Raw genomic sequence first — 25,766 nt, forward strand, 5'->3', positions numbered from 1 at the left:
CAGATGAACAGGAATAGTTGCAAGTGTCAAGCAGATAGAAGCCTACTGATTTCAAGTGACAGAAATCCTCCCTTTTGTCTGTCAAGGACATATATGTTCAGATAGTCTTTTAACACAGCTGTTTTTTTCCCACTCTTCCGTGAACAAGGAAAATGTGTGGTGCTTAAATCTGGGAGTCAATCTGGGAGTCTTGCTAATAATAGCAGACTAATGCTGTGTAGAGGTATTTTTAAATGCTGAGTTACATTTCAAAAATGCGTACATACACCTTTTCACTTGATTCTTTTCCAGTTTGTATCTCAATGTCTGATCAGAAAACTGCTGAAATGATGCTTTAAAATGAACTGTTCTTTAAAGTGATTTATTATGAGGAAAAAAGAAAAACTATGTAGGAACAAGTTTAGGTTTGTAGTTTATAAAAGTATAAGAAGTTCAGATTTCCGTTATGCTAAATTGAAATATGTATGTTGGTATTTTTTAAAGTTCGTTTTCAAAAATACCTTGGTTAGGAATATCTCAGTTAAGAATTCCCCATGTAAAAACATATTATGATGAACAAGCTGGCATTGCTTCCAAGATGTGTAGATGAAAAGTGCAAGCTCAGCAGGCATGGCAAAAACTGGTAGTAAAGCTGATGGGACTTGAATAAATCCTATGGCATTAATGGTTTCGTAAACAGCTTCATATTTATTTAGATATTGTTTCCAGAGCCTTGAGTCTTCCTTTTCACCTTAGGTAGTATACAAATATATGGTGTATGTTAAGTGACTTGTTGAATATGAACTCTGTGGCCTGTGCATGATGCTGTGGATGGTTGCTTTGGACCCAAGAGTCACATAATTCATAATCACATACTGCAAACATAAGATACCTGGCTTACTGCCAAATGTTTATATTTATTTTTGACACCCTTGATAAAAATCTCCAGTAACACTTTTCCTATATATTTTTTCAAGTAATAGAGTATTTAGTTTATTGCTTAGCTTAATGACAGCATAAGCAGAAAAATCAAATCTACAAAAGTAAGGAAATTGTAACATCTAGGCATAGATTTGGTAATGTGCGCTTTTTTTCCTGCTAATTAGATGAAAAGCTTTGAAGTGCGGTTATAAAACAACTGCAAAAATAGCACTGAAATGCTGCATTTCAATTATTTCTCTAGGCTCTGTATCAGCTACGCTCACTACAATAAAAAAGCACTCTAATTGCTATTCCTGTAAATACATCTTGGCATGTGATAGGCAAGTGGTATTCTTTCTGGCTCATGAATCATTACTGGAAATAAATAGTTCTAGAATAGAAAATGGGTTGATTGTGCAGGAGCCAAAACAGAATCCAAAATAGAATAGCTTGTGCTCTTCACAGTGTTGATTCTGCACTGTGAAGAGGAATGTGTAGTAGTAGAAGCAAATGATGCCAAATCAAAACAGATCTAGCAAGAAACGAAGGCAGCACTTTTACACAGTGGTTTTTCTATGGTGAATAAACATAATTTATGACAATTTGTAGATCTATCACATGTTATATGAGCTTGTGAGCACACTTGTATGGAATACTGGTTGAGATGCTGAAAACTAGACCATCGCACTGCAGGTATACTGTCCTTGCCTTTTACATCATGTGCTTGTGAGTGCGTTGCCTCTGCCTGATGGAGCTTGTAAATGGTTTGTGTCTGGAGATTTAGGTTTGCCTTTCCCTGAATATTTTTCGCTTAGTGTTTCAACATTTGTAATGGGTACTTTGCCTCAGATGAAGGTAGAGGTTGGGATTCCTTTTTCTCCCCACCATCAGTTCCTGCAGTCTTGCATCGTTTCATGTTAGACAGGCTTGGCAAAGAGGGTTTGATTTGGCTCTAAGGAAATAAACATTAGGAAATGATATAGAAACAATTTCATGTAAGTAGGAACATGTTTATCACCTAAGTAGAAATTTATTGTGTAAAATAGATGCATTTAGACACAAATAGAAATCTCACAATAGACAAAAAGAGTACATCAATGTATCATTTAAGTAGGTTTATTTTAACCAGTGACTTCATTGCAGTATTGTCCCCAATTACAGTTCTTTTTTTTTTTTTTTTCTTCCCAGACCTCACTGCCATACAGTTAGCCAGATTTCTATTTGTTTAGGTTCATTTACTGTTTCTCTATTATGTGATGACTTCGGTCTGAATGACTTAATGTGTATAGTCATAGAAATAGAAATGTTAGAAGTGGGATAGAATAAAATATCAGATGTGGTAATGGAGATAAAATACATACATTTTGAAATCCTGAGAATATTAGATAGGCAAAGAACCAATGAATTAATACAAACCTCTGAGCTAAACCTGGGTTGGAAATCAAGTGGTGTTAAAATAAAAGCTGATATTTTTATTCTTCTAGATCAGGAGTGTTCTCTGCTTCTGCGGTTCCTGTTGGTGTTACCTGTTGGGATTAGTTTACAACAGTGTAGCTGAGGCAAATGAAAGCATCAGCTCTTATCAGTAATGTGTCAGAGCAGTATGGAAGCACATCCTATAGGACTGCGAACACAGCACAGGCAGGGCCCTTTGTTGCTACCACAAAGCTGAGAGTGAGCATGTCCTCCTTGGGTCTTTAGGGATTTGTGGCTATCCTGTGTCTAAATTCAAATCTATAGAAATGGTTATTAGTAATCAGCATTTTTTTTTATTTGCCCTACAGCCTTTTTTAATTCTAAATGTAACAGACCGCAATGTGCTGAACTTTGGATGTCCATTCTATAGGAAAAAGCGTCCTTGATGACTGCGCCTTTCTGGTGTAACCCCCGCCCCGCAGAAGGGGTTTGAATCAGGTCTGAAGGCTCGCTGGGTCTCCGGCGCAGGCCCCTCCTGCGGGTTCCTGGCCCCAGGAGCGCAGCTTGCTCCGCGCCTCGCGCCGGCCCCGCCGCGCTCTGGGCGGGCGCGGCGCGGGGCGCGCATGCTCCGCGGCGGGGCCCTCCCCCGTCTCCTCCTCCTCGCCGGGGCTGGCGGCGCGGCCGGGCTCGACCGTCGCTGGGGCGCGGGGGCCGTGAGCGGCGGCTCTCCCGGGCGCGGCGGCGGCGGCGGCTCCACTCCTGCGCTTCAGCACCGCGCGGCTGGACAGCGCCCGGCGGGCGGCGGCTCCGCGCGCTCCGTCCCCTCGGCAGCGGCCCCGCGCGGGGGCTGGGCGGCCGCAGGATGCGGCTCAGGCTGCCGCTCGTGCTGCTGGCGCTCATGGCCAGCCAGCTGCAGGGCTTCCCCAGGCCCGGGGGCGACGGTAGGCACCTCCCGGAGCTCCTTGCCTCGGGATGGGGGAAGTTTTCGGGGAGATCGATACAAGACAGGGAAAACTTTCACTTTGTTTGGCTAGATGTAATGAGATCCTAAAGAAACAGCACTCTTAGCTTGAGAAACTGGACCATTGAAAGAGCTTTCTGATAGTAAAGTGAAGAAGTAGGGCCTGGTAGAAGAAAAGCCTCTGAATTTTTACATTCTTTTTCCAAGCAATGTTTTCATCTATTCTGTAGCACTTTCCAGGTCTCTCTCTCTCTCTCTCTTGTTCTCTGGATGTAACAGATTTTTAATCTCTTGGTTTCGTCAATCCGATTATGCTATTGCTATTTTAGTCAATCTCTTACACTGTGTTTTTTCCCCCAGTTTGTATATGAGTTTTCTTATCAGAAAGGGGTTACTCTATGTGTATTTGTATTCCTGGGATATCTTTCTCTGCCATTTTATTTTATTACCTTCTAGAAACACTTCTCTTTTTTTTCATTTTTTTACAGTAATTTATTTGTAGCATATTCAACACACAATGTTTATGAAGAAAATGTAATTTAAGAAAAAATGTGCTGCATTGTAGTCATATGCGTCATATGATTGAACATATGTGTGTATTTGTGTGTTTATTCTAGATAAAGCTATACACAACAGACAATTAAGTGTAGAAAGACCTCTGGAGGAACAGGTAAGTGAAATGAAAAATATTCAAAATGCTCTCTGGTCTTTGTACCAACATAATAATTAGATCTTTCAGATACCAGAACCGTGAATGTCCTAATGGCTTCATAACTGAGTCATAAGGAGATTTATCAGTAAAGTAGATATGAGTGAGCTTTGGGTACAAAATTGAGTTTCAGTATTTTTTAAGATATTATATATAGAATTTTATTCTTCATCGTCCCAAAGGCAAGTCATCAGCTCCATCAGATCATAGGTGTGTAATTCCTTTGTGTTCAGATCTTGGGAGAATACAGTGAAAGCTTGGGTTGAAGAAAAGCTTAATTGGCACTTGTCTTAAGATTGGAAGTCTATTACAGCTTCTCATAATGTCTGATTCTGATCAGAGGATGCAGTGGTACTGAGGAAAAGAACGTGCTGTGAGTCTGAGCATGTTCTTGTTTAGGCAGTCTACTTACTGAGAATGCAGACTGGTCATTGAGGCTTCTACTAGTATTGATAAGAGATTGTAAATTTTAGTGTACTTATTCTCTTGTCCTTTTTTTGTTTGTTTGTTTGCATATATCAGATTGCTGAAGCTGAGGCAGACAAGAATAGGAAAATAGTTCCCACAGGTAAAACACTTCCTAGTTTATACTGATTGTCATAATGGCATTCAAAGAGGTATGAGATTTTATGTCATATTAATTTTTTTTTTTCAGAGAACAAACCAGAGTTCAGAAATTATTCCTTTGTTGATGACTTGAATCTGCTAAAGTCAGTAGCAGAAAGAGAGAGGAATGAAAAGGAGAGGGAATCAATTAGAAGCTCCTTGTATGAACAGAAACTGGCTACTGATGATGTAGACTCCACCAAGAACCGCAGGATTGTGGATGACTATGACTCTACTAAAAGTGGGCTGGATTATAAATTTCAAGGTATTCTATAACCATGTTTCAGTAATATTTAGAATAGAGTTTTCTTGCAAACTCATGACAGTCTCTGTCGTTGTACTTGCCACTACATACAAACTGTGTTTGTCAGTGGAGCACAACTTCATTTATTTTCAGTTTTAGAATTTTGTTGTATAACAAGTAGATTTTGAAATATAAAACAGAAGAATTACTATTGTTGATTTTCACAGTCGTCTTCCAGGGAAGAGAATTCAACCATGTTATTTGCATTAAGTTTTTTAGAGCTTTAGAATTGACAGGAGGAAAGTGAGAAACGTTTTTGAATGATAATATGTTATTTGTTGTTTGAACGCACAAAGCACTTTCGTTGGGAGCTGAATCACTTGTATTTGTTGCAAGTCTCATGTCTGTTAGACAGAAGAGAAGGCTAAAAACCAAAGAATACCTGCCCTTCCTGCAGGAGTAGTTAATGGTCTTTATATAGAGTCCTCGAAGAATTGTAAGCAGCATTTAGCTTAAGCAATTTTTAATTATATGAATGTATGCTTACTTGTCATATTCACTTTTTCATTGGTCATAATGATGATATTTACCATAAGTAATTTAATTTGCTGAAATCCAGACAAGAACATTATATGCTTGTTATGACCTGTTTTATTCTAAGTAGCCATAGAATGAAAATGAATATCAGGAAGATGCATATAAGCAGATATATGAGCAACGTACTCATTTTTACATATTTTTCTACAAACAGCAAAATATATTCTGGACATTTTTCTGTGTAGGCCAAAAATTCCAGTCAGAAAAATGTTTTTCAGATGTAGAAAATGAGCATTAATAGCATTTCATTGGGACTAAATGTAATGCATTGCAAAGTGTACATAAAAGTATATTCTTAACACGTGAGGAAAGAGTGGGACTTTGTTCTGAAGAGGAAAAGATATGGGCGGATATTTTTTACAAGATGTCTAATCCAAATGAAATAGGATAGTCAGCACACAGTTAAACTGTAATCCATTTAGATGATCCAGATGGCCTCCATCAATTAGATGGCACTCCTTTGACAGCGGAAGACATTGTCCAAAAAATTGCTACAAGAATTTATGAGGAAAATGATAGAGGAGTGTTTGACAAGATTGTTTCAAAACTTCTAAATCTGGGACTGGTAAGTATTCTGTTAGTCGTTTACTTAACTGCTTTGTGAGCTGGCTTAAAGCTCTATTTAAAAACATTGTGTTCATGAAAGTGAACAGCTAATGATGTGGGCTCGAGTGGGGCAGAATGTGATTCGGCTCAAGGCAAGTCACTCTACTCCTTTGTGCCGCTGCGCATTAGTTTTGTCCTACAATAGCACTGCTATTCCCTGGTGGCCTTGCAACAAAATGTCAAATTGCAGAATGTTTCTGACGTAAAGAAAACATTCACTGAGTGTACACCTGCCATATATTTGCCCTCAATTTTGTCTTTTGATTTTCATTGTTTTTGTGTTATCAATTATTTTTGAATGTTTATGGAGAACAGTCTGAGATCATTTCTATCCACATGTTATGTACTGTCATCAATGGACTTATAATGATGCTGATTAGCTGAGCACCCATTTCTCATTGTTACTGATTTATAACAAGCCTAGGTTTGACTCTTACCTCTGAATGTCTCAGTAGTTTTAGTCACTGCAGTATGGAATCCTTACATTTCAGTCTGCTAGCCTTATCCGTTTTACACTAGATGTTGCAATTAGCTGTTGCATGCTAAGTCCCAGTGATTGCAAAGAGAAATATGTGTGAAAGAGGCACATGGCAGTGTTCTCGCTCAAGTGGCAGCTGTTAGGAAGTGAGGAAAAAAACCATTTTGATGATGTCATGGAAAACTGCATTTTCTATCTCTGTGCTGCATTCCGGTGTAGTTATTCAATTGTACATAGATATATACCCATTGCAGAATATATATGTGTGTGTATGTCAGTTGTAGTTCCATCTTTCAAGCTGGACCATTAAGCATTATATAGTTATATTTTCCTATCAGAAGCTATATGTCTGTGTATATATACGCGTATATATATATATATGTATACCCCCATATGTGTATATGTCTGTATACACAACAATAGAAGTGCTACAAGTAATTTGACTGTGCTTAGCTTTGAACCAGTTTGAAGCAACCTCTTTAGTAAGCTCAGGTTTCATACTGATGTTAGATCTAAGATCTCACAATATTATCTAAGTATTTTAAACACATGTTTTAACAGATCACAGAAAGTCAGGCCTACACCCTAGAAGATGAGGTGGCAGAGGTTTTACAGCAGTTAATTGCAAATGAAGCAAAAGATCATGAGAAGGAGTCTGAAGATTTTGATTATCCTCCAAGCAGAGCAGACAGTGATACAAAAGAAAAGCCACAGGAGAAAATGGTAATATTTTTTAGCTAATCATTTTTACCCACTTGCCAAATGGTTTGTGTGGACTAATACACTGCTTTGCTTTAGGGAATAATTATTCCAATATAGAAACTGAAAAATTTCTTAAAGAAATTCCACCAGATAGAAAAAAGAATAATGATTTTCTTTAAAGTTTGAGCCAGATCCCAAATTGAAATAACTTTGAGAAAGTAACTATTATTTACCTCGTAATTAGAACAATGTTGATAAAAGATATTCATTTTAGTTATATTGCCCTAGCTACATAACTAATAGAAATGTGCTTATAGAATTTTGTAATGTCTTTTGTGGAGATACCAAGCAAAGCTGATCAAGATAGTTTCATTAATGGAGAAATTGATGATACATTGGATAATACCTGGCCATCGTCTAATACTTTGGAAAGAAGAAATGAGCTGCCTTCTGAAGATAATTTTGAAGACCTCCAGTATTTCCCAAACTTTTATGCCCTGTTAAAAAGTCTTAATTCAGGTGAGCTCTTCATATATTTATAGAAATATTTAGAAAGAGAAATAGAAAACAAGGATTCTCCCCATTTTTTCCCTCTCCTTTCCCTTCCCCACCCATCAGCTTTCCCAGTTGCAATGACCCTGTGCTTCAGGAATGTTCTTTAAGACGCATAACAAAAACTCATTCTGTCAGGGAGTATGGCAAAAGGGGAGAACAACCATTCTCAAAACTGTGAGCTCTGTGAACTCTGAAGTCCATTTTGGGCTGCATGATTCAGGAGTACTGATTTTTCTTCCTTCCTGTAAGGGCAGGATGAAAAACTAGCAAACTCTTTTCTCCAGAGATCTTTCCTGTAACATCCTTGTCTTCTCAGCCAACAGAGATACAAGTAAGCCACAGTAGAGTCTTCACAGTGATACTACCAGTAAATGAGTGTGAGCCTCTCAGTGTTTTCATAAACCACAGATTTGCTGTTTGTTGCAGTGAAAGCCATGCCTGTCTCTTCCTATTCCGGTGCTAGACATTATTGCCTTCCAGCTCTTGCAGGCAAGGCTGTGGCACCTTGCCACAGCCCTTTTGTCAGCACACACAGTCTCACACCCACTCTCACTCTCTGCAGCCAGCAACCATCTCCTGCTCCCTTCCATGCAGTCAACAACAATTTATTCTGCAGAGTCCTTGTCCCAATGGAGCCTTAGATTTTCTTCAAATTTTTCTTCAAAAGTCTTCCCATAAACACTTAAATGGAGAGCTAGAATGAGAAACCTGAGCACGTCCTTTATCAAAACCAGTCTGGAAAGCTCATATTCTTTTTCCTGTTCTTTTCATTTTTTCTTTGTAGTTTCACATGCCAGGTTTTCTCTTTTATTTTTCAGCTCATAAAGCAGAAGAGTATGTTAGGTTCTGTAGGTTATATAGCAAACGGAATTGAGCCCTGTTAGCTGCACCTGTCCCTGCCTTGTCTCCTGCTTTTGTGCTGTTTACCTCCCAGTTTATATCAAGCTGAGAAACAATTCAATTGCATCCTACAGAGGCTTGTTAAATTGCAGCTTTAAAAACCTGTTCAGTGGCTTTCCAAATGGACTGAGGCTCTTCCACCCCGACTTTGCAGGAACATTTTAAGGGGGAAAATAATCGCTCTTCACAGATCTAGCACAGGCTCTCTTTTTAATGATTAGTTTATATTTTTATGCAAGAAATTTGTGCTAAAAGTTTGCAGAATTCAGTCTTTCTCAGTTGGTTGAAGTATTTGATTACTTTCGCTTTGTCCCCTTCCACAGAGACAGAGGCTAAAGAAAAGGAGACCTTGATAACCATCATGAAAACTCTGATCGATTTTGTGAAAATGATGGTTAAATATGGAACAATCACACCAGAAGAAGGAGTTTCCTATCTGGGTGAGAGATAATTTATGCACTAATGTTATTAATCCTATATTGTTACTCTACCATCAGTGATAGTTGCGTTGTTGTCTTTCTTGCTCTTACAAGTCCTGTTTCAGAACTGTTAATTCAAAACATTAAAGCTACACTTTTTTCATAATTGGTAGCTTATTGTAACAGTTTTGAATTACATATTTCCAAGTAATGAATGAAAGATTATTTATCATATATGGGTTTTAAAGTATGTCAGGGCTTTACTTCTCTGCTTGCCTATTGAAGGCAGAGCGCATATAATGAAGCAGTTGGTTTCAGGCTCGGTGCTTTCAGTGCAATGAAGTGCACAAGTGAAGATAATGTGGCTTGAGCAGATCCTGTCCTCACTGACACTATTGTCCTAAAACGTAATAGGCAAAATTCTTCCCTGATGCAATAACATCAGAACATCACAACTCAGAACAATGGAATTGCACTAGGGATGCATTGTTGCCTACTGAAATTTAAGACATTTGTTCACATTGGCTTTACAATGAGTAAATAAATATTATAGCCCTGGAAACAAATTGCCAGGATGACATAGTACAGAGAACAGGGATTAGGTTAAGAATTTTGGAGGTCTGATTTGGTCTGGATTAAAAATAAGCCAATCAAGTGATGTAGCCAGCCTATGCCTTGCAAACTCGTGATTTATGGGGAGATGGGTTTCGTACTCCATCAAAGCAAATTACTGTAGTGGAAAAAGCTTTCTCACAGGTCTCAGATTGCGTCTGCGGTGTGCTTTTCTTAGCACTGTTGTTGAGAAATTACCTCAAAGTTGACCTTCATTTATGAGCTAAGATTCTCAAATGTTCAAGGCTAGCAAGCACAGGAGAATATCAGCTTCTTGTAGTATCTCTAAGAATAAAAGCAGTTTATTGGCACCCTTACTCCGCCTACAAGCTGCAACATTATATACCCAGAAATTCTTCAATAGGTCCTGTGTTGTTGGGTGCAGTTTAGGTTAGGATACTGATGCAACCTATATTATATTCATCCGTTGTAGATATAGGATTAGTATTACAGCAGGAAATGGCGTAAATTGCTTTTCCTCACTTTATGGCTGAAGCCATGTGGAAACTATGTCCCTTAATTATATATTCAAAATAATAAATCATTTATTGAGTCAAGTCATAAGCTTGTGTGCCTTTCACATGGATGCAGAGTGAATTGAATGCACCAGTAACAGCTGGTCTGGGATTTGGAAACCACAGCATTATATCAGCATCTTCACTGAATCCTACTCTACAGGAACATATCTTGCTGTTGCAGTGAATGATGTTATTAGGGTTAACTCTCAGTTACAAAAGATCTAGCTACTCTGGTGCAAGAAAAAAACACCCATGTATGCACATACGGATGCAAGGAAAATGAAGTTTGTGATTTAATGCACATAGTTAATGTTATTTAGCACATATTTAATACATATGTAAAAGTCTTCCATATGGTGAATCTAATCTGTAACACAGAGCCCAAATGTGTTGGCTCCAACACAGGATGGAACAATGTATGCATATACATAAAACAGGGGAAATTCTGCCCAAATTTGACAGTATATCTTCAAAAAGTACAGTACTGGAAGCATGAAAGAGAGGCTGGAACAAACCGATATAAACGGGCATTCAGCCGAAATACATCATGCTTGGTAATTGCCCTAGTGCTGGCGGGATGCCAATATCATCCATCATTCCTTACTTTCTTACGTATGGATGCTATATTTTGATTTATTATGAGCAAATTCTTCTGTGAGGAAGGGAAAAAAAAAAGAAGAAAATGCAGAAGAAAAATGAAAGCCCCACTGAATAGTTTCAGCTACTTCAAAAACTTCCAGGTGTGGTGTCTTCTTACCCACTCGTGGGCTTGTAGTCCCTCCAGCAAATGGTGCTGGAACAGCTGAACTCTTCTTCCTTGTTCCAGCCTGATGGGGGAACAGGCTCTGAACACTGAGCAAGCTGAGGAATGAGGACTGGTTGCCATTGACAAGGATGTAGCAGTAGAGCAATCAAAGAGTTGGAATCCCTCCATGTAATGGCCAGCTGAAAGCAGCAAGAAGCTTTCAGAGAAGCTAAAACTGATTCAGCATAAATGATTTCATTATTCATTGCATTCTAACTTTAAAGATTAGTTTCTGTGGCACAAATCTCTGATACTGAATTTCCCATACAGAACTGAAATAGGATATATCCTTCATGATGTTGAGCGCTTTGAGGGAAAAGGAAATGGTATTCAAAGCATAGTAGAACTCACTTTGATTTCAACAGGGCAGAATAAGAAATTAATTGCATAGTTATTTACACTGTTTATATACTGTATATTGTTTGGATATTGGTGTCACATTTCATTTGCCTTCTTTGTTGAGTGGCATCATGGTGGGCCTTTGATAGCTTCTCTGTCAGAGACTATATCTATAATAGCAAGATTAAGCAAATACTTCACCTACACTGCACAGACAGGAGTTTTTGTGTGGTGAGCTAGTTTTCCTATGTATGTCAGTGTATCTTTCAGCTACTTATAAAATGAAAGCATATTGTTCCTCTCTCATTTATAGTAAAAGCTACATTTCTAATAAATGGGTAGGGAATTATGGTTTTTTGACACATTTGTATTATTAACATTGTTGTCAGTTTAGAGGCAGAAACAAAAAATTTCTGACTGTTTGTTCAAAGACAGTTATGAATTACATCCCACTTAAAAAAAAAAAAAAAGTGAATTTTAGAACTATTCTAGGAAATACTTGTGATTACAGACTAGTGGGCCATGGACGATAAGATAAATGGAGCTTTCAAAGGCGATAGGCAAATTTTTAAGAGGCCCTATTGGGTGTGTAAGAATTCATTTTATACAATACAGTGAATATATTCTCCCTGCTTTACGCTGCTTAGTAGAGTAGGTTTGTCGCAAATTTGTCCAGTGAATTATTATCTCAGAGGTATAGCTTAGTAATGGACATGATAAAGTCTTGTGTTGGATTCTCATCCATTGACTAGTGCAGCTAGCACCAATGTTTGCTGTCAGTCAGCAGAGTTACTTCTCAATTTCACAAATATATAGAGAGGCTTACACCTGGATACTGCGTATATAATGTATATTGCATCACATCTGATAGTTGAGGTTGGCCATTTTGTCTGCAGTTTCTAAAATCAGGGCTTCTATGTCTTCCACAATTTAACAGCACAGAGAAGAGAAGGAGGCAAAGGAGTGGGAAGAAAACTAAGTCCAAGCATTCCATGGATTTGTTGTCTCAGTTGGGGATGCTCCTTCTAGCCTTCTGGAAGCAGTGATTAGCTCCCTGTAGTCATAGATAGTGTACAACATGCAGCCTACAGCAGACTGGTTTGGAAGTAAAACATCATTTAATTAGGAGGGAGAACAGAGAAATTGCTCCAGCTCAACACTATGCAGTGTTGGAGTCACAGCCGCGTCCTCCCTTGGACCGGACCAAAGCCACCTCTCACACTGCCTGCCTTTGGCTCTGACTCACTATCAACAGCTGCACTCTCCCCCACAGCTGAGTAGGAGACTGTGTGGTTAGAAATGGATGTGAACAGATGTCTCTATTTACCTCTTTCACTGCCCTGTCATTTGTTCTCCATGGGTAGTTGAAAAGAGGACTCAAAACCACAGGACACGCTAGTGGTAGGAAGATGGTTTATTGGTGAGATCCACTGTCTAGGGAGACAAACACTCATTAGTTTGACTCTTTTCTAAAGTTACTGTTGTGATACTGTTTTACTCCAATCAGCCATTAAACCTGCCTGAAACAAAAATATCTGGGGGAATCAGAAGAGACAGAATTCATTGAGATCCACCATGAGATCTTTGCTTGGATGGTGGAATTAGGGTAAACCCAGAAGAGGCTGTAACCAAACCCTTTCATGTTGGGAAAATGCCAGTCTAATCTCCTGAAAGTCTGTTAGCCTATTTCAATGGGGCCTGACCCCCCAGGCTAAGGAATAGCTGCTCTGTCCCTGGCATTCTTGCTGGGTGCGACCCGTAGGAGAGCTCTGCGATTTCCCCGGCATAGGCCAGTGCCAGCAGCTGCCAGTTGGGCATGGACAATAGTGTTGTGTGGGTCTTTTCTTTCCAACATTTAGACCTGGAAGATGAAATGTACCGACAGTATTTCTTACAGGGAGCCATTCATGCATAATACCTTTTCTTTCTCCCTTTTTAATGTCCTTGTTTTTTCAAAAGGCTTTTTCTTGCTACTGTAGGTTTTCCACATAAGTCTTAAAATCTTTAATCATTTTTCCTCTCTCTGAATTTCCCTTGATTTTACTTGCCCAGCGTTACTTTATCATGACTGATGATGGCATTATGCATCATGACTGATGCATACATCTACCAGGGGGAGTTATTTAATTTCAGGCACCTTTCTTTGCTATATATTTTGTCTTCTATGAACTAAGGGGACAGAAGTGCTGATACCTTGTATGTTCTTGGGGAGATTAAGGAATGTCACATACCTGAAGAGTAGAAATAAGAGGCACCTTGGATAGAAGCAATGGACCAAACACTGATGAACAGCAAAGATAGTGTAATGTGAATATTCGAAACCAAGATAAATTTGAATGAAGATGAGTTGAAATTATATATAGGCAAGGAACGTGCAAAGATTTCAGATAAGATTGGAATATAGGGAGTACGTTGACCCCAGGCCCCACCGCAGCTTTATAGCTTTTCTATCTGTAGTTTAACCGTCTGTCCCAGTCAGTGTGTGTTGTGCTGCTTCTGCACTTGCACAAACACATGAATGCTTGCCTGTTTCAATCATTCAATCATCCTTTTTTTTTTTTTTTTTGGGCCTTGCTGCGTAGAAAAAAGTAGATAATTACGGTATGAAAAGTCAGACAGCTAACTCCACAGTCCTTAAACATCAGCACCTACTAAGGTAAGTATATATGGGCATCATAGGTAGATGGAGATCTCAGCCTGTCACCTGAGGCTGACAGCTTGTGTGAGAGCCTAGTTTTTCTGTGGAATCTGAATTTTCTCAGCTACCTTTCAGGGGGATATTCACTAGTTCTGGTATTACTAATCCTGCCACCACCCCTGCCCCCAATCACATTGTTGGGCATCTCTGTCTCCTTATAGTTTCCCTTTTGAAAAAAAAAAAGAAGTATTTTGTTTTGATCCTGAAAATCCTTATTTTACATCCTACCATATGCTTTTTGTTTCTAAAGAATGGCAGTTTGGGCTTTTATTTTTTTCTCACTATAATGAGAAAAATGTCTGCATAAAAAAGGTTTCTGAATTCAGTAACTCCGTGTTGGCAGCTGAGCACTGCTGTCATAAGCTATGATTTGAGATGATGACGTGGGTGTGGTGTGAAGCAGGTGTCACTGAACTTTCAAAATTAGGCTCCATCCCACTCCTGAAGTAGAGGCGGGTGTGTGCTGCCTCAGTCCCAAGCCATCATGCTTATGAAATACATGCTACCAAAATATCTAAAATGTAGGCTCACCTATTGAAGCAGGGAGATGAGCCCTGCATGCACTGTGCTTTTCTAATGTATGAAATTTGTACATCTCATGCAAGCAGCCATATAAACCTGTTTTTTTAGCTATCGTTATGATTGATTCCAGGCACCATGAGCATCTCTGTTTCTGCTTTAATAAACACGGGCTTTCCATGCTGTATGAAAACAGCAAGGCAAAATAGGTCTCTCTGCCAAGGTGTTGTTTAATGATGTGAAGTGTCAGCTTCAGTCAGTTTGATGAGGATAGAATGTGAAACTGCCCCTTGACAGAAGACAATTACACAGATAAAAAAAAAAGACTTTCCAGCAAATTTTACAGGAGTGCAGAAGTCACCATGAATCTGTATAGCTATAGGGAAGGATCCATTTCAGGCTTCCATTATCAATTCAGTTAAATACTAGGATGTGTAGATTAGTTGCTGTCCCTCTGATAAGAACAAAGTCATTTAATTTGTAATATTTTTTCACATTCTTTTTTTCCATGGATTTAAAGGATGTTACCATAGTGTATTCTCACAGAATAAAGATAAGGCTTCTGCTTATATGTGATTCATATTTTTGGATGCCTAATTTGAAAAATTTTTAGTTCTAATTTTCAAAAGTTGGAAATTTGCATTTTCAGATTTAGTTAGATGGATCAAACAGTGTGTAATGCCTGTAGAAACTGGGCCAACGATATCTGCCTATCCAAATGCATCCCCAAAATAAGGATCCTTTTGAAAAATGAAGGCTTCAGTGAGTCACTCGAGATCAAAGAGCAAGTTAGAAACTGAAGTAACACAGAAACCAGGTCTTCTGACTCCTGGTGTCTGGTTCTGGTGATTAGATTGTTCAGCTCCTCAGAAACCAACAGCCAGGGGAATGGCCTATTTTACCATCGTAGGTCACTTCCATTATCTCAGTAGATTTAGTTCTGTTGTTTTAATTAATGTTATTTCAAATAAGTGGCCAGCTCCGTAGAAGGGTCATTACCTTTCTGAACTCTAACTCTGTAAAAATTATGTTGCTCGGGAAACAGTATCGGAAAAGTAATTGGCTCTCGTTAGCCCTCCAAATAGGACATTTGGTTGCTTAGCTGCTGGCCAGGCACATTTCAGTTCTGAAGATGACTCACTCCATTAGTGTAACTCAGTGCAAACATTGTTCAGCCATGGCCTAGCCACGAAAGACAAGTACAGACAATACCAGCTGCTAAAGGCATTAATTCTGGAGGAAAAAAGAAAGCCGGGGGAGCACAGTAAATCTTTCTTAGGGAGAACTAGGATTCTGTGGTAAATTCTCTTAATTTTTATTGAAGGAAGATCATACGATCATCATAAACAGGCCTACATAGCTACCTCCTCTCTGTCACACAGGAAATAGAGCCGTTTGTGAAATCTTGAGGTTTGTTTCATTGTGCTACACAGCCAGCAGTGTAGCTTCAATATTTGTCCTGTAAAATGCAGTACTTGTAAAGTGCAGTTTATAAGACGCTTTCTCATAAATTTGTTCATATCTCTACTGATGAACTAAAGCTTTAAAAATGGGATATAGCCACTGTCATATTCAGTCTGGCTTCAGTGAACTAGGATCATCAGTGGTCAGTATTGCTGTGTTGTAGTTTATACAGAGATGCAGCTGCTTCACATGTATGGCTGGAAAACTGCATATTATTAACATGTTGACATATTTGACAAAGTAGTAATATGAATTATTACTCTTATATTGAAGTAAATGAGATTGTTAGATTAACTGAAACACTTAAACTGCAGAATTTCTAAAGTGATTTGCAGAAGTAACTGAATGGCGCAGGACATCATCCTGATGCCTTCAGAGGCACTTTCTATATGTGGATCCATGTACAACTCTCAAATACCCATATCAGCATATCTATCAACATATATTGAAAATACTGTCGGTCTGCAGGCATTAAAATCTAAAGATGTATAAGTGGGTTACAGATCAGTTCTGTTGAGGAGTCTTATCTATCTTTAATTGTGGAAGATTCTTTGTTCTCTGTCCTAGTGCCCAACTGTAGCCACTCAGGGAAGGAACATGAAAGGCACATAACAACCAAAGCACGTGCGTGTGTGTGTTAGTGTAAATATTTAAATACTCTTCCGTGAATAAAAAAAAATTTACATTGAAAAGTAAGCCTAATTTAAAAGATTTTACTGGACTGAGACCAAAAAGCAGTGGTGACGTTTTTGCTTCTGCATGAATTAGAAAGTGAGTTAGAATAATACATTCATTTGAAATTACAAAGGACTTTTAAGTGAATATATTTACATGGTAAGTACCAGGTTAATACCCTATTTTCATCAAGATTGCGCTAATGAAGCACAAAGTTCTTAGCTGCATATCTTATCCTAAAAATCATGCCTCTTGTGACAGAGAAATGCTTACACTTCTGCTGATAATAGCATGGTACTTATTCTGGATGAAAAATAGTATCTGAAACACAGCTAAAAGGAATGTTTATGTTCATTTCAGTAAGCTTGGGATCAAGTGATTAGTGGAGCATCAATACCACCACTATAATAGTAACTTGAGGTTTTTTCTTCCGTAATAATCTGATCCAGCTTGCAATGAAGGCCAACCCTGTTTAATTTAGAGCATATGACAAAGTCTCAGTATTATATGAACAGGAAATATTGCAAGTGAAATAATTTTCACAGGAAAAAAAATAATGTGAAATAAAAATGACAGGTTGCAATCAGGCAGACTGCCAGCAAAAACTGCTTGCATTTTAATTTTATATAAATAACAAAATATGGGTGACTCAGACTGGATTATGTTATTTCTCATCAGATGGTAGACAGAATTGCTTATAGTAATCTGCTGTGAAGAGAAGTGTGTTTGTTTAAAGGATAATCTTGAAGTTTCAATGCTGAGTATTTTTGCTGTGGAAAAAAGGATGCTTCTAGCTGATGGGTAAAATGTTGGCCTCACACGTAAAACCCATGATATAAAATATTTACTAATCCCATAGTATCCATTCTGCCACATTACCAAGCCTGATATTGAATATTTCAGCTGTTAATGTAGCGGGAAGATTAACAGTTCAAAATCAAGTCTTCCAAAAACATCAAGCCAGGCAGATGACATTCATCTATTGAATTTTGCGTCTATGTTTAACTGAACCTTTAAACAGCTGATAAAGGGAAAGCAAATTTTATACCTTATCCGTGATACAAGTTAAGAACATACACCAGGTTATAGGGTGATCTGCATTTGTGGGTCTCCTATTAAGTATTTTATCTGACGAAAATTTTTTTTCCCTCATTAGTATACACTGATTATATCTGAAACCTGCATTCTAATGAAGTTACTTTCAGTTTTAAACAAGTTGAGCTCAGCACTGAATTCTGCATACTACAAAAAACAAATCTTTTACACTCCTAGATGTGTATACAGAGCCACTGCTGTCTACTGGTTTTCAGTTTGCCTTCCCTAACGTTAAAAAAAAGAATTAATTCAATTGACATATTTATTTTATTTTAAATATGACTTAAAACCTTTTATTAGACTAATTCCCCAATAAAGCCATATAAAATCCAGACTTAAGTATTTTGAAAGATTATTTTCCTGACAGGACTAAGTACGTATTTTCTAGTCTTGTACGCCTGGAGAGTCAATTATACCTTTCATTGCTTTCACCAAAATTGCTACAGATAGTGTTCTATTTTTCTTTGATTTAAAAAACTGTACACATATTTGCTATCTTAATGCTTTTTGGCCCTGTTTGGTACTGCTAATGTCATGATTAGTATTTTTTTTTACTTAAAATTGATAAAAATTTCCTTTAGCTATTTCTTCTTCTTTTGTTGGGTAACCAGTTGGCTCTACATTATTTCTTCAGAGACGAAGATGAAGATGCTTCTCATAGAGTTCTGCCTGGCATTCAAACCTATGTTGTAGTAAATACAGTCTGTATCATTTATATTGAAGAATAACTGATGTTTGGTTTTATTTTGTCTTCATTTTCAACAAAACCCGCCTGGATGCCACTCTGTGCCACATGCTCTAGGTGTCCCTGCTTGTGCAGGGCGGTTGGACTTCATGATCTCTAGAGGTCCCTTCTAACCTTAACCGTTCTGTGATTCTGTGATTTCTAGAAAACTTAGACACAATGATAGCGGAGCAGACAAAGAAGAAGCTTAAGGACCCTTCTAGAACGAAAACAAAGCAACCAGCAGGTACTTTTTATATATTTCTCTATCCTATAAATCCCTGTTTAATAAAACATTGTTTAACCTATTCAGGTAAAAGCAAGTTAATTGCATTAGATGTCAGACTGGGTCTGATCCCTCAAGGAAATGTAGATGTAGCTTGGATGTTTAAACACAGAAAGAGAGGATTTTTTACTTAATTGTGTTATACGTTCAGACTTAAATGTGTATGCCTTATACAACTTCAATAGAAGAATCTCATTCTTTACCAACTTTGGATCTAATGAATGACAAGTTTCCCATCATCTTTTCTGCAAAAAGTAGCGGATCTTCGTCATCTACATGTTGTTGTATTTTAGTTGCCAGAATTCAACAACTGTTTGTAAGAGAGGAAAAGGGCATTCCTGTTTTCAAATGTCCAGAGTGGAGATGACTTTTAGAAATCAATTCGAGATAGGATCCAATGAGTTTCTTCCTGACTCCGTCAGAACATTTTACTTCCTGAAGAACATACTGATATGTTTTAGAAGTGATTTTGATATATATGGTACAAAATTGCTCCTATTGCAATTTCTTTAGATAAGAGCAGTGAAGAAACAGACAGTACAAAAGAAGCAGCAGCTAAAATGGAAAAAGAATATGAAATCTCAAAGGATTCCACAAAAAATGAAGAACAAAATGCAGCAGGGAACAGTGAAGAGCCCAGAGGTACAAAATAGCTATTGTTTTTTGGCTATCTGCATGTGCTGAGTGATTAGACTCTTCTGCTTTGATATTTTTTTCCTTTGTATTAGCATAATTGTATTTAATGTATAGTTACTAGGAGCCAGCACACAAGAGCTTGATTCAGAAGTGAACTTTATCGCTTGCTTTTACATGTATGAAACCATACCCTGTCATGAGTAAGACTATAATCCTTCACAGAATTCCTGTCTTTCGACAGCCATATGAAGTGGATTTTAATAGACTAGTACAGATTTATTTTGCTTTGCATTTGTGTATTTTCCAAGAACTCAGATCATCAAGATATTCTGTATTCTGAGTGAGTCCCTTGATTTCTCTAGCTTGTGTTAAAACAGACTGATACTGAAAGATACTGAACCATCTCTTCTGCAAAGTGAAGCACTTTGCGTTGTGAAGTAGTTTTTTTCAGCAGTGGCTATTTGAGTATAGATAGTGAAATAGCTTAAGACAGCTGTCTTAATTTCATAGTAAGATAAAATTATCTCAACTGTGAAAAGTAACAGATAACGTATTTTCCATGTCTGTTGAAGGTTTGACTGCTGAGTTTGGTTCAGGTTATTTTCTTTTACCTTCAGGAAAAAGTTCAGCTCAATAGCTTTTAAGAGATTTAAATTAGATTTACATGTAGTTCTTTGTCTCTTCATGCAATGTCTTTTGCTGTTTCACAGAATGTCTTACAATAAAGCTAGCTCTGCACTGTCAGCTCAAAAATTCCAGTATATCTAATACCGAGTCCACTTACTAATGGAATCAGATACTCATCGTTGGCAGTGGTAGCCTTTCACATACTAATCGTACTAGGTTTTTTCCCTGAGAAATGTAAGAACATTACATCAGTAAAGCTCCAGCCAAGTTAAGAATTCAAAATCCATTAGCTGGAATATTTCCTTAGGGGCCTTATTAGGTAATCCTTGAACTAATTCTGTCCTGTATGCTTTTTAGTCCAAAAATAGCCATCACTTTAAAATTTCAGCTTATAACAAGGAGAAACAAGGAATTATCATGATAGTTTTAATGCCTTCTTTCTCTTAGTAAGTGTAAGTAGCTGTATTTCATCTTGTCTTTCCAAAATATCACCAACTTATATTTGCAGTATGCTGTTAGTAGTATGGAATGGAAGCGATTCTGACATTTTGTGTGTGAGTTGATACTCAAAGCTCCCAGTCTCCTTCAAGTCATTTCCCGTTGTCTTAACAGCTTTGTCATTCGTGAACAGTTATGGATATCAGAAAGTTGCCCACAATCTGCATGTGTCGTATCTGTGGTTGCCACTGAAACTCATGCACAGAGATCCAAAAAAAAAAATGCCATGATTCTAAGTTTGTGGCAGAGATGACTAATCTTTTACAGACAAAACCTGCTAGCCATCTGTGGGAATTTTGCCTGGGTAAGGTTGACAGGACTTGGCTTTAAAACAGAAACTAAGAATAGTTTTGATCTGCCTTCCACTGTAACCAACTTTATTGAGTTAAGCAAACTGCAATCATTGATGGTAAGTGTTTTTTTTTTTTCTCTGTCATCCTTTTCTCCAGGGAAGACTGAGGCATATTTGGAAGCAATCAGGAAGAATATAGAATGGCTAAAAAAACACAACAAACAAGGTAACAAAGAAGGTATGAAGCCTTGCATTGTGTGGGCACTCTATACATGAAGAGCATTCTTTAAATCGCACTGTAGTACTTAACGTTGTGCTATGAGTTAGATAATAAACAAACCTTTTTTTAATGTCTGGAAGGGCTCTGTACATCCTGCTAGCACTGCGCAGGCCATCACAAGTAGCAATGATTTTTTGTTTCATAACCACAAGTTAAATAGTCAAGACACAAGTGTATGCCACCAGCATTGTGATGTGTTGGATTTCAGCCCAAATTGACCCTCCTGGTGTCCATGTCTCATAACCAAAGCTGTGTAGAGGGGGAGCAGTGACTGAAGCAGCACAGGGTTTGCTCACCAGCTGCTCTGCTCTATCTACGCTGTTTCTAGAAGGCAGGACCATCTGAGAGCTGGAAGGAGTCTTCTAACATAAACAGGATTTACGCCTTATTTTTCACAGGCTTTTATTTGTCCATATCATGCTTGCCCCCAAGATCTTACATAAATCCATCCTTCTCGCTCTTACCTTTGCCATTGCCGGGGCTTCTGCTGTCACCCTCTCTGTAAGTGAAAGGTTCTTAGCCAAGGAATCCATCCCCAGGGTGTGACTGGAGCCTGGCAAGAGGGATCCTTCTTGCACCAGCCAAGCAGAAGTGATGAGGTTAGCCTTACGTAATCTAGCCACCCTGCTGTGAGTTGAAGTGTGTAGGAATTACATTTCAGAGATGAATGCATGTCTATATTCATTCTATATTCAAAAATTTAGTAATAGGAAGGACTCTCTTCTCTCCTTTTTCTTTCTCTTTTCCTTCCTTCCTTTTCAATCCTACTGTTAATTATCCCATCTTAAAATCTTTTCCAATCGACCTATGGCAGCAACTGCAACTGGCAGCAGATTTACATATTTGCTCCTGTGTTTTCCTGCCTATTCTAATAAATATTTCTGTTTATCACTATACTTATTTCAGTAATTAGATTTCGGTCACATGAGATTGTTTATTCATTTAACACATACTGGGAAACCCCTTGCTCCTCTTTATAGTAGCCTTTCCCCAGCACTACTGCAGCCTGAAAATGGCTGTGACTGGAGATCAATGGCATTTTATCTGCCTGTGAATGCAGTAGGCTGTGCTGATATTACCACTTTTTGAAAATAGATCTGCTGTGTAAGTGCTTAATGCATGGCTTTCTGTGTAGCTTGGTTTTCATTTTCAGTAAATATCTTTACTGTCCTCTGGCAATGTAAATGGGTCCTCAGGTCAGTGTAAGTTACAAAGAACATTAGAATACAATTCTTGCTCTTTTGATACTTTATTGTGCTTTTTCCATAATTTCTGTTTTTGTAGAATGCTAATTTAGTTATCTTAGGATAATGATAAAGGAAGTACAATCAGAGTAAGCTCATCTAACTTGGAATGCCTTGCCTTGTGTCCCTTCAGTACAAGATTAGGTGTTACTTATGGGATCAGCAATCATTTCTCCACTTCCAGCTAGTGCCTGGGAGCTAATGGAAAAATGATTCACAGAATAATTTATGTATTAAAATGGCCAATCTTTTCCTGCTTTGGATCATTTTATTCTCTGAATATACTCAAGGAGGCTTGGGTTTGTTTAAGGGGAATGTTTGTAAATCTTTAACTTTGAATGATTTTCAATAGAAATTAACATTCATCCAATGATCAATGGAAATTTTCATCTGAATTTTCCCAGTTTAAAAGTATCAGTTGCCTTTTAAGGAGGCAATTACATTGCGTGGTCTGGGTGATACAATGAAAACCTTGTCAAAAGCCTGGATTGAACCCATCCTTGTATCCCTCAGACCTAACTTGAATGAAAAGCTTGAATGAAACAAATATGTGAAAATAGGAGGTTTGCATTTTCACAACATATTTATGTAATACATAGTTTCATAACACTAACAGTAACACGTTTATGAATAAAAAGCAAATTCTGGAATTATTTGTAGGATATAATGGCAAATGGTTTAAATATGGAAATAAGATCTCACTTAATTTACTACAATAGTTTCACAGTTCTCTAGTGCTGCAGCTGTTGTGGTGAGTATAAACCAAAACTTGATTGTTATTTGTTTGCCAAGTTAATCAGTTGTAAATACATATTAGAAATTAACCGACATCTACCAATTAAAAAAGAAAAAAAATAGAATTGACATTGCAGATAAAAATTACCTAGAATTGGATAATATCTTAGTTATTATAAATAAATATAGAATGTATTCATTTAGTAAATAAATCTTCACATCTCTTTTTAATGATTTTAGAGTTATATATAGAAAAAGATGAGCTCAGAAATTTTAATACAACTGTCAGAGTAATTTCATATTCATCCCCGAATGTTCCTTACTGAGACAAAATTCTCACTGAAATTAAAGAGAATTTTACTGCAGTGAAGAATTGACCACATTTTTTTTTCTTTCCTTTTATTTTTTTTTAAGAGGTACACGATTCTTCAATTAATCCAGTGAGGTATTTCAGAGGCAAAACAGTGAGTTAAAATAGATCTGCAGCTAACTCTTTCAGTGCTCTAGGAGTTGAAAGCAGTTGGCCTAGCAGATCTGGCCTCTAGGGATTTCTTTCATTATAGGAATTTTAACGTAGCATAGAATTGAGTGACTCGTATGCAGTCCACTCACACTACTGATAAGGTAGCTCACCAAAAAGAAATGGGACCATTGCAAAGGGCTTTTGTTCTTTATTTTGAAATAGAGGTCCCAAACAAGGGATCATAAAGATAGCTAAAAACTGGCTTTGAAAGTTCCATGTGGTATTGCACTTGCTTTGGAAATCTGTGTGAAATATCTCCAAACAAGAAGACACTATTGAAAGTCTGCTAAGTTTATGCATGCAGGAATTTTGTAACCTTACTATTCTTTCTGAGCACACAGTGATTGTATTCATGGACTACATATATAATCATATCACATAAAATATTCAAACCAGAGTCCTTTGCACAGTACCATGGTGGCCCCAAGTTATATATATAGTCACACCTAATGGTAGAAAACAGTCTTTGGTTAAGGAAAATGGCTATTTATACTATAACAAATATGTTTCCATTTCCCAGTACGTTTCACTGGAGAATATCACTTTACCAACATTAATGAAATCTCACAACCTCATTATTAAATTGTTAAGTGTTAATAGTCTCTATATTGTAAATAGAATAGAGAGCCAAAGCAGCTTATATACCCCAAGTAATGCTAGTAACAAACCAGAAGTGAAATTCTCACCTCAGGTAGTGCTCTATATCAAGATAAATAATTTTATCTGAACTAGCATCATAGCTAAAAAGACTTTTCTTTCAGGATTTTAATTTTTATCGTTTTAGTGAGTTGCAATTTTCATAAATTCCCTTCATGTTCTCTAAAGTGCATTTGTTGGATAAACTTTACAGTGGCATTATTTCGTAGGTGAAGCAGTGTAATGGTGATTACTTACTGTATAAATTAATTCTTGTTTTTCAGACTATGATCTTTCCAAGCTGAGAGATTTCATTGATCAGCAAGCTGATGCTTACGTGGACAAGGGCATCCTGGACAAGGAAGAGGCTGATGTAATTAAACGCATATATGGCAGCCTGTAAGAAGCTGGTGGCTGCCAAACATAGAAAACTAGTATAGCTTTCCCCACTCCCAGCTCAATGACTTATGATCTGTTTTTCTGAGGGTATCATTAGAAATGCTCTGTTTACATTGTACTGACAACTTTTTAGACAGCAATGAAGAGCTGTAGTGCTCTGTACACTGACTGCATCTTGTATTTTCCAACATTCACAAATCAACCCTAGAGGCCAAATTTTGACATTGAATTTCTATTTGACAGGGTAAATATTTATGTAATGTTCTCTTTGATTTATTATTTGTGTTTGATTTACCTTTGTAGGTAAACCAATAGTTTTTGATGTAGAGTTCATTTAATGCTATATCATTTTGCTCTCACTCAATTAGCTTTCTAGAGATGCAACTATGTAAAGGGCATTATTAGAAAATAGTTCATAGTTCTCTAAATAAAATATTTGAAAATAATTTTCCTATTAAAGTGTTCATTAATCATAATATTATTTTTAATCCAGGAATTTTGTTTGTAAAACCTAGTACCAGGATTTCCTGACCATGTTTGTGTTTCTGAATATGGTATTCTGTACCTTCTCCCTGATTTTTCTTCACCTAGCATGTCTAAATGTTGAGGTTTTGGTGCCCCGCTTGATGACTGTGCATGCATAATTAATTGAATTCCTGATGTGAGTAGCCTGATAACAAATGTAAGTAGTTATTAAATTATTTTAAAAAGCAAGAAAAGGAAAGCAAATCACGTAATTTTGCAGGGGAAGGGGGGGGTTACAACTAGAGATGTGTTCAGCGGCCCTGCTTTTCAGATACCCTTAAAAAACCCATCAAATGTCACTGCCACTGAATATCAAGTCAGTGATCTATTTACTGACTTCTCGTCTATGTTACTACCGTAGGGAAGACTATCTCTTGGTTTGTATGCATACTACCATCATTTATTATTTATTATTACTACCATCATATTTAGTACCTGGCAAAGAGTAAAATAATAACAAAAATGCAGCTCTCATTCTTTATTCACTTACAGTATTTGTAAAGAATAGCTTACAAGTTCTTTTAAAATTTAAGTGGATGGATA

At 37.5% G+C, this 25,766-nt stretch overlaps 1 protein-coding gene across 2 annotated transcripts; it reads left to right on the top strand.

Annotated features, from left to right (window-relative positions):
- The first annotated feature begins 3,056 nt into the window (after positions 1-3,056).
- Positions 3,057-25,144, top strand: SCG3 (secretogranin III). 2 transcript variants are annotated; one of them, XM_010211828.2, is made up of 12 exons: positions 3,057-3,257; positions 3,895-3,947; positions 4,509-4,554; positions 4,642-4,857; positions 5,856-5,998; positions 7,079-7,240; positions 7,561-7,738; positions 8,998-9,114; positions 18,709-18,789; positions 19,342-19,470; positions 21,039-21,119; positions 24,584-25,144. In XM_010211828.2, exons 1-12 carry the CDS (start codon positions 3,179-3,181, stop codon positions 24,700-24,702), a joined length of 1,404 nt encoding a protein of 467 aa, XP_010210130.2. In that variant the 5' UTR covers positions 3,057-3,178; the 3' UTR covers positions 24,703-25,144. The 2 variants fall into 2 exon arrangements, with proteins under 2 accessions (XP_010210130.2, XP_088375716.1); XM_088519590.1 differs by having other exon boundaries at positions 21,039-21,107.
- The last annotated feature ends 622 nt before the right edge of the window (positions 25,145-25,766 follow it).

This window comes from Tinamus guttatus, unplaced genomic scaffold (genome assembly GCF_059628265.1).
Source record: "Tinamus guttatus ecotype Peru unplaced genomic scaffold, ASM5962826v1 Tinamus_guttatus_pri_ptg000004l, whole genome shotgun sequence".
Taxonomy (NCBI): Eukaryota; Metazoa; Chordata; class Aves; order Tinamiformes; family Tinamidae; genus Tinamus; species Tinamus guttatus.

What these genes read in the sequence shown, in the direction of transcription:
- SCG3 (XM_010211828.2), top strand. Translation starts at nt 3,179, where the DNA reads ATGCGGCTCAGGCTGCCGCTCGTGCTGCTGGCGCTCATGGCCAGCCAG. An exon ending in TAGGAAAATAGTTCCCACAG is followed by an intron (nt 4,555 to 4,641) that starts GTAAAACACTTC and finishes TTTTTTTTTCAG; the next exon opens with AGAACAAACCAGAGTTCAGA. An exon ending in AGAAGGAGTTTCCTATCTGG is followed by an intron (nt 9,115 to 18,708) that starts GTGAGAGATAAT and finishes TGTGATTTCTAG; the next exon opens with AAAACTTAGACACAATGATA.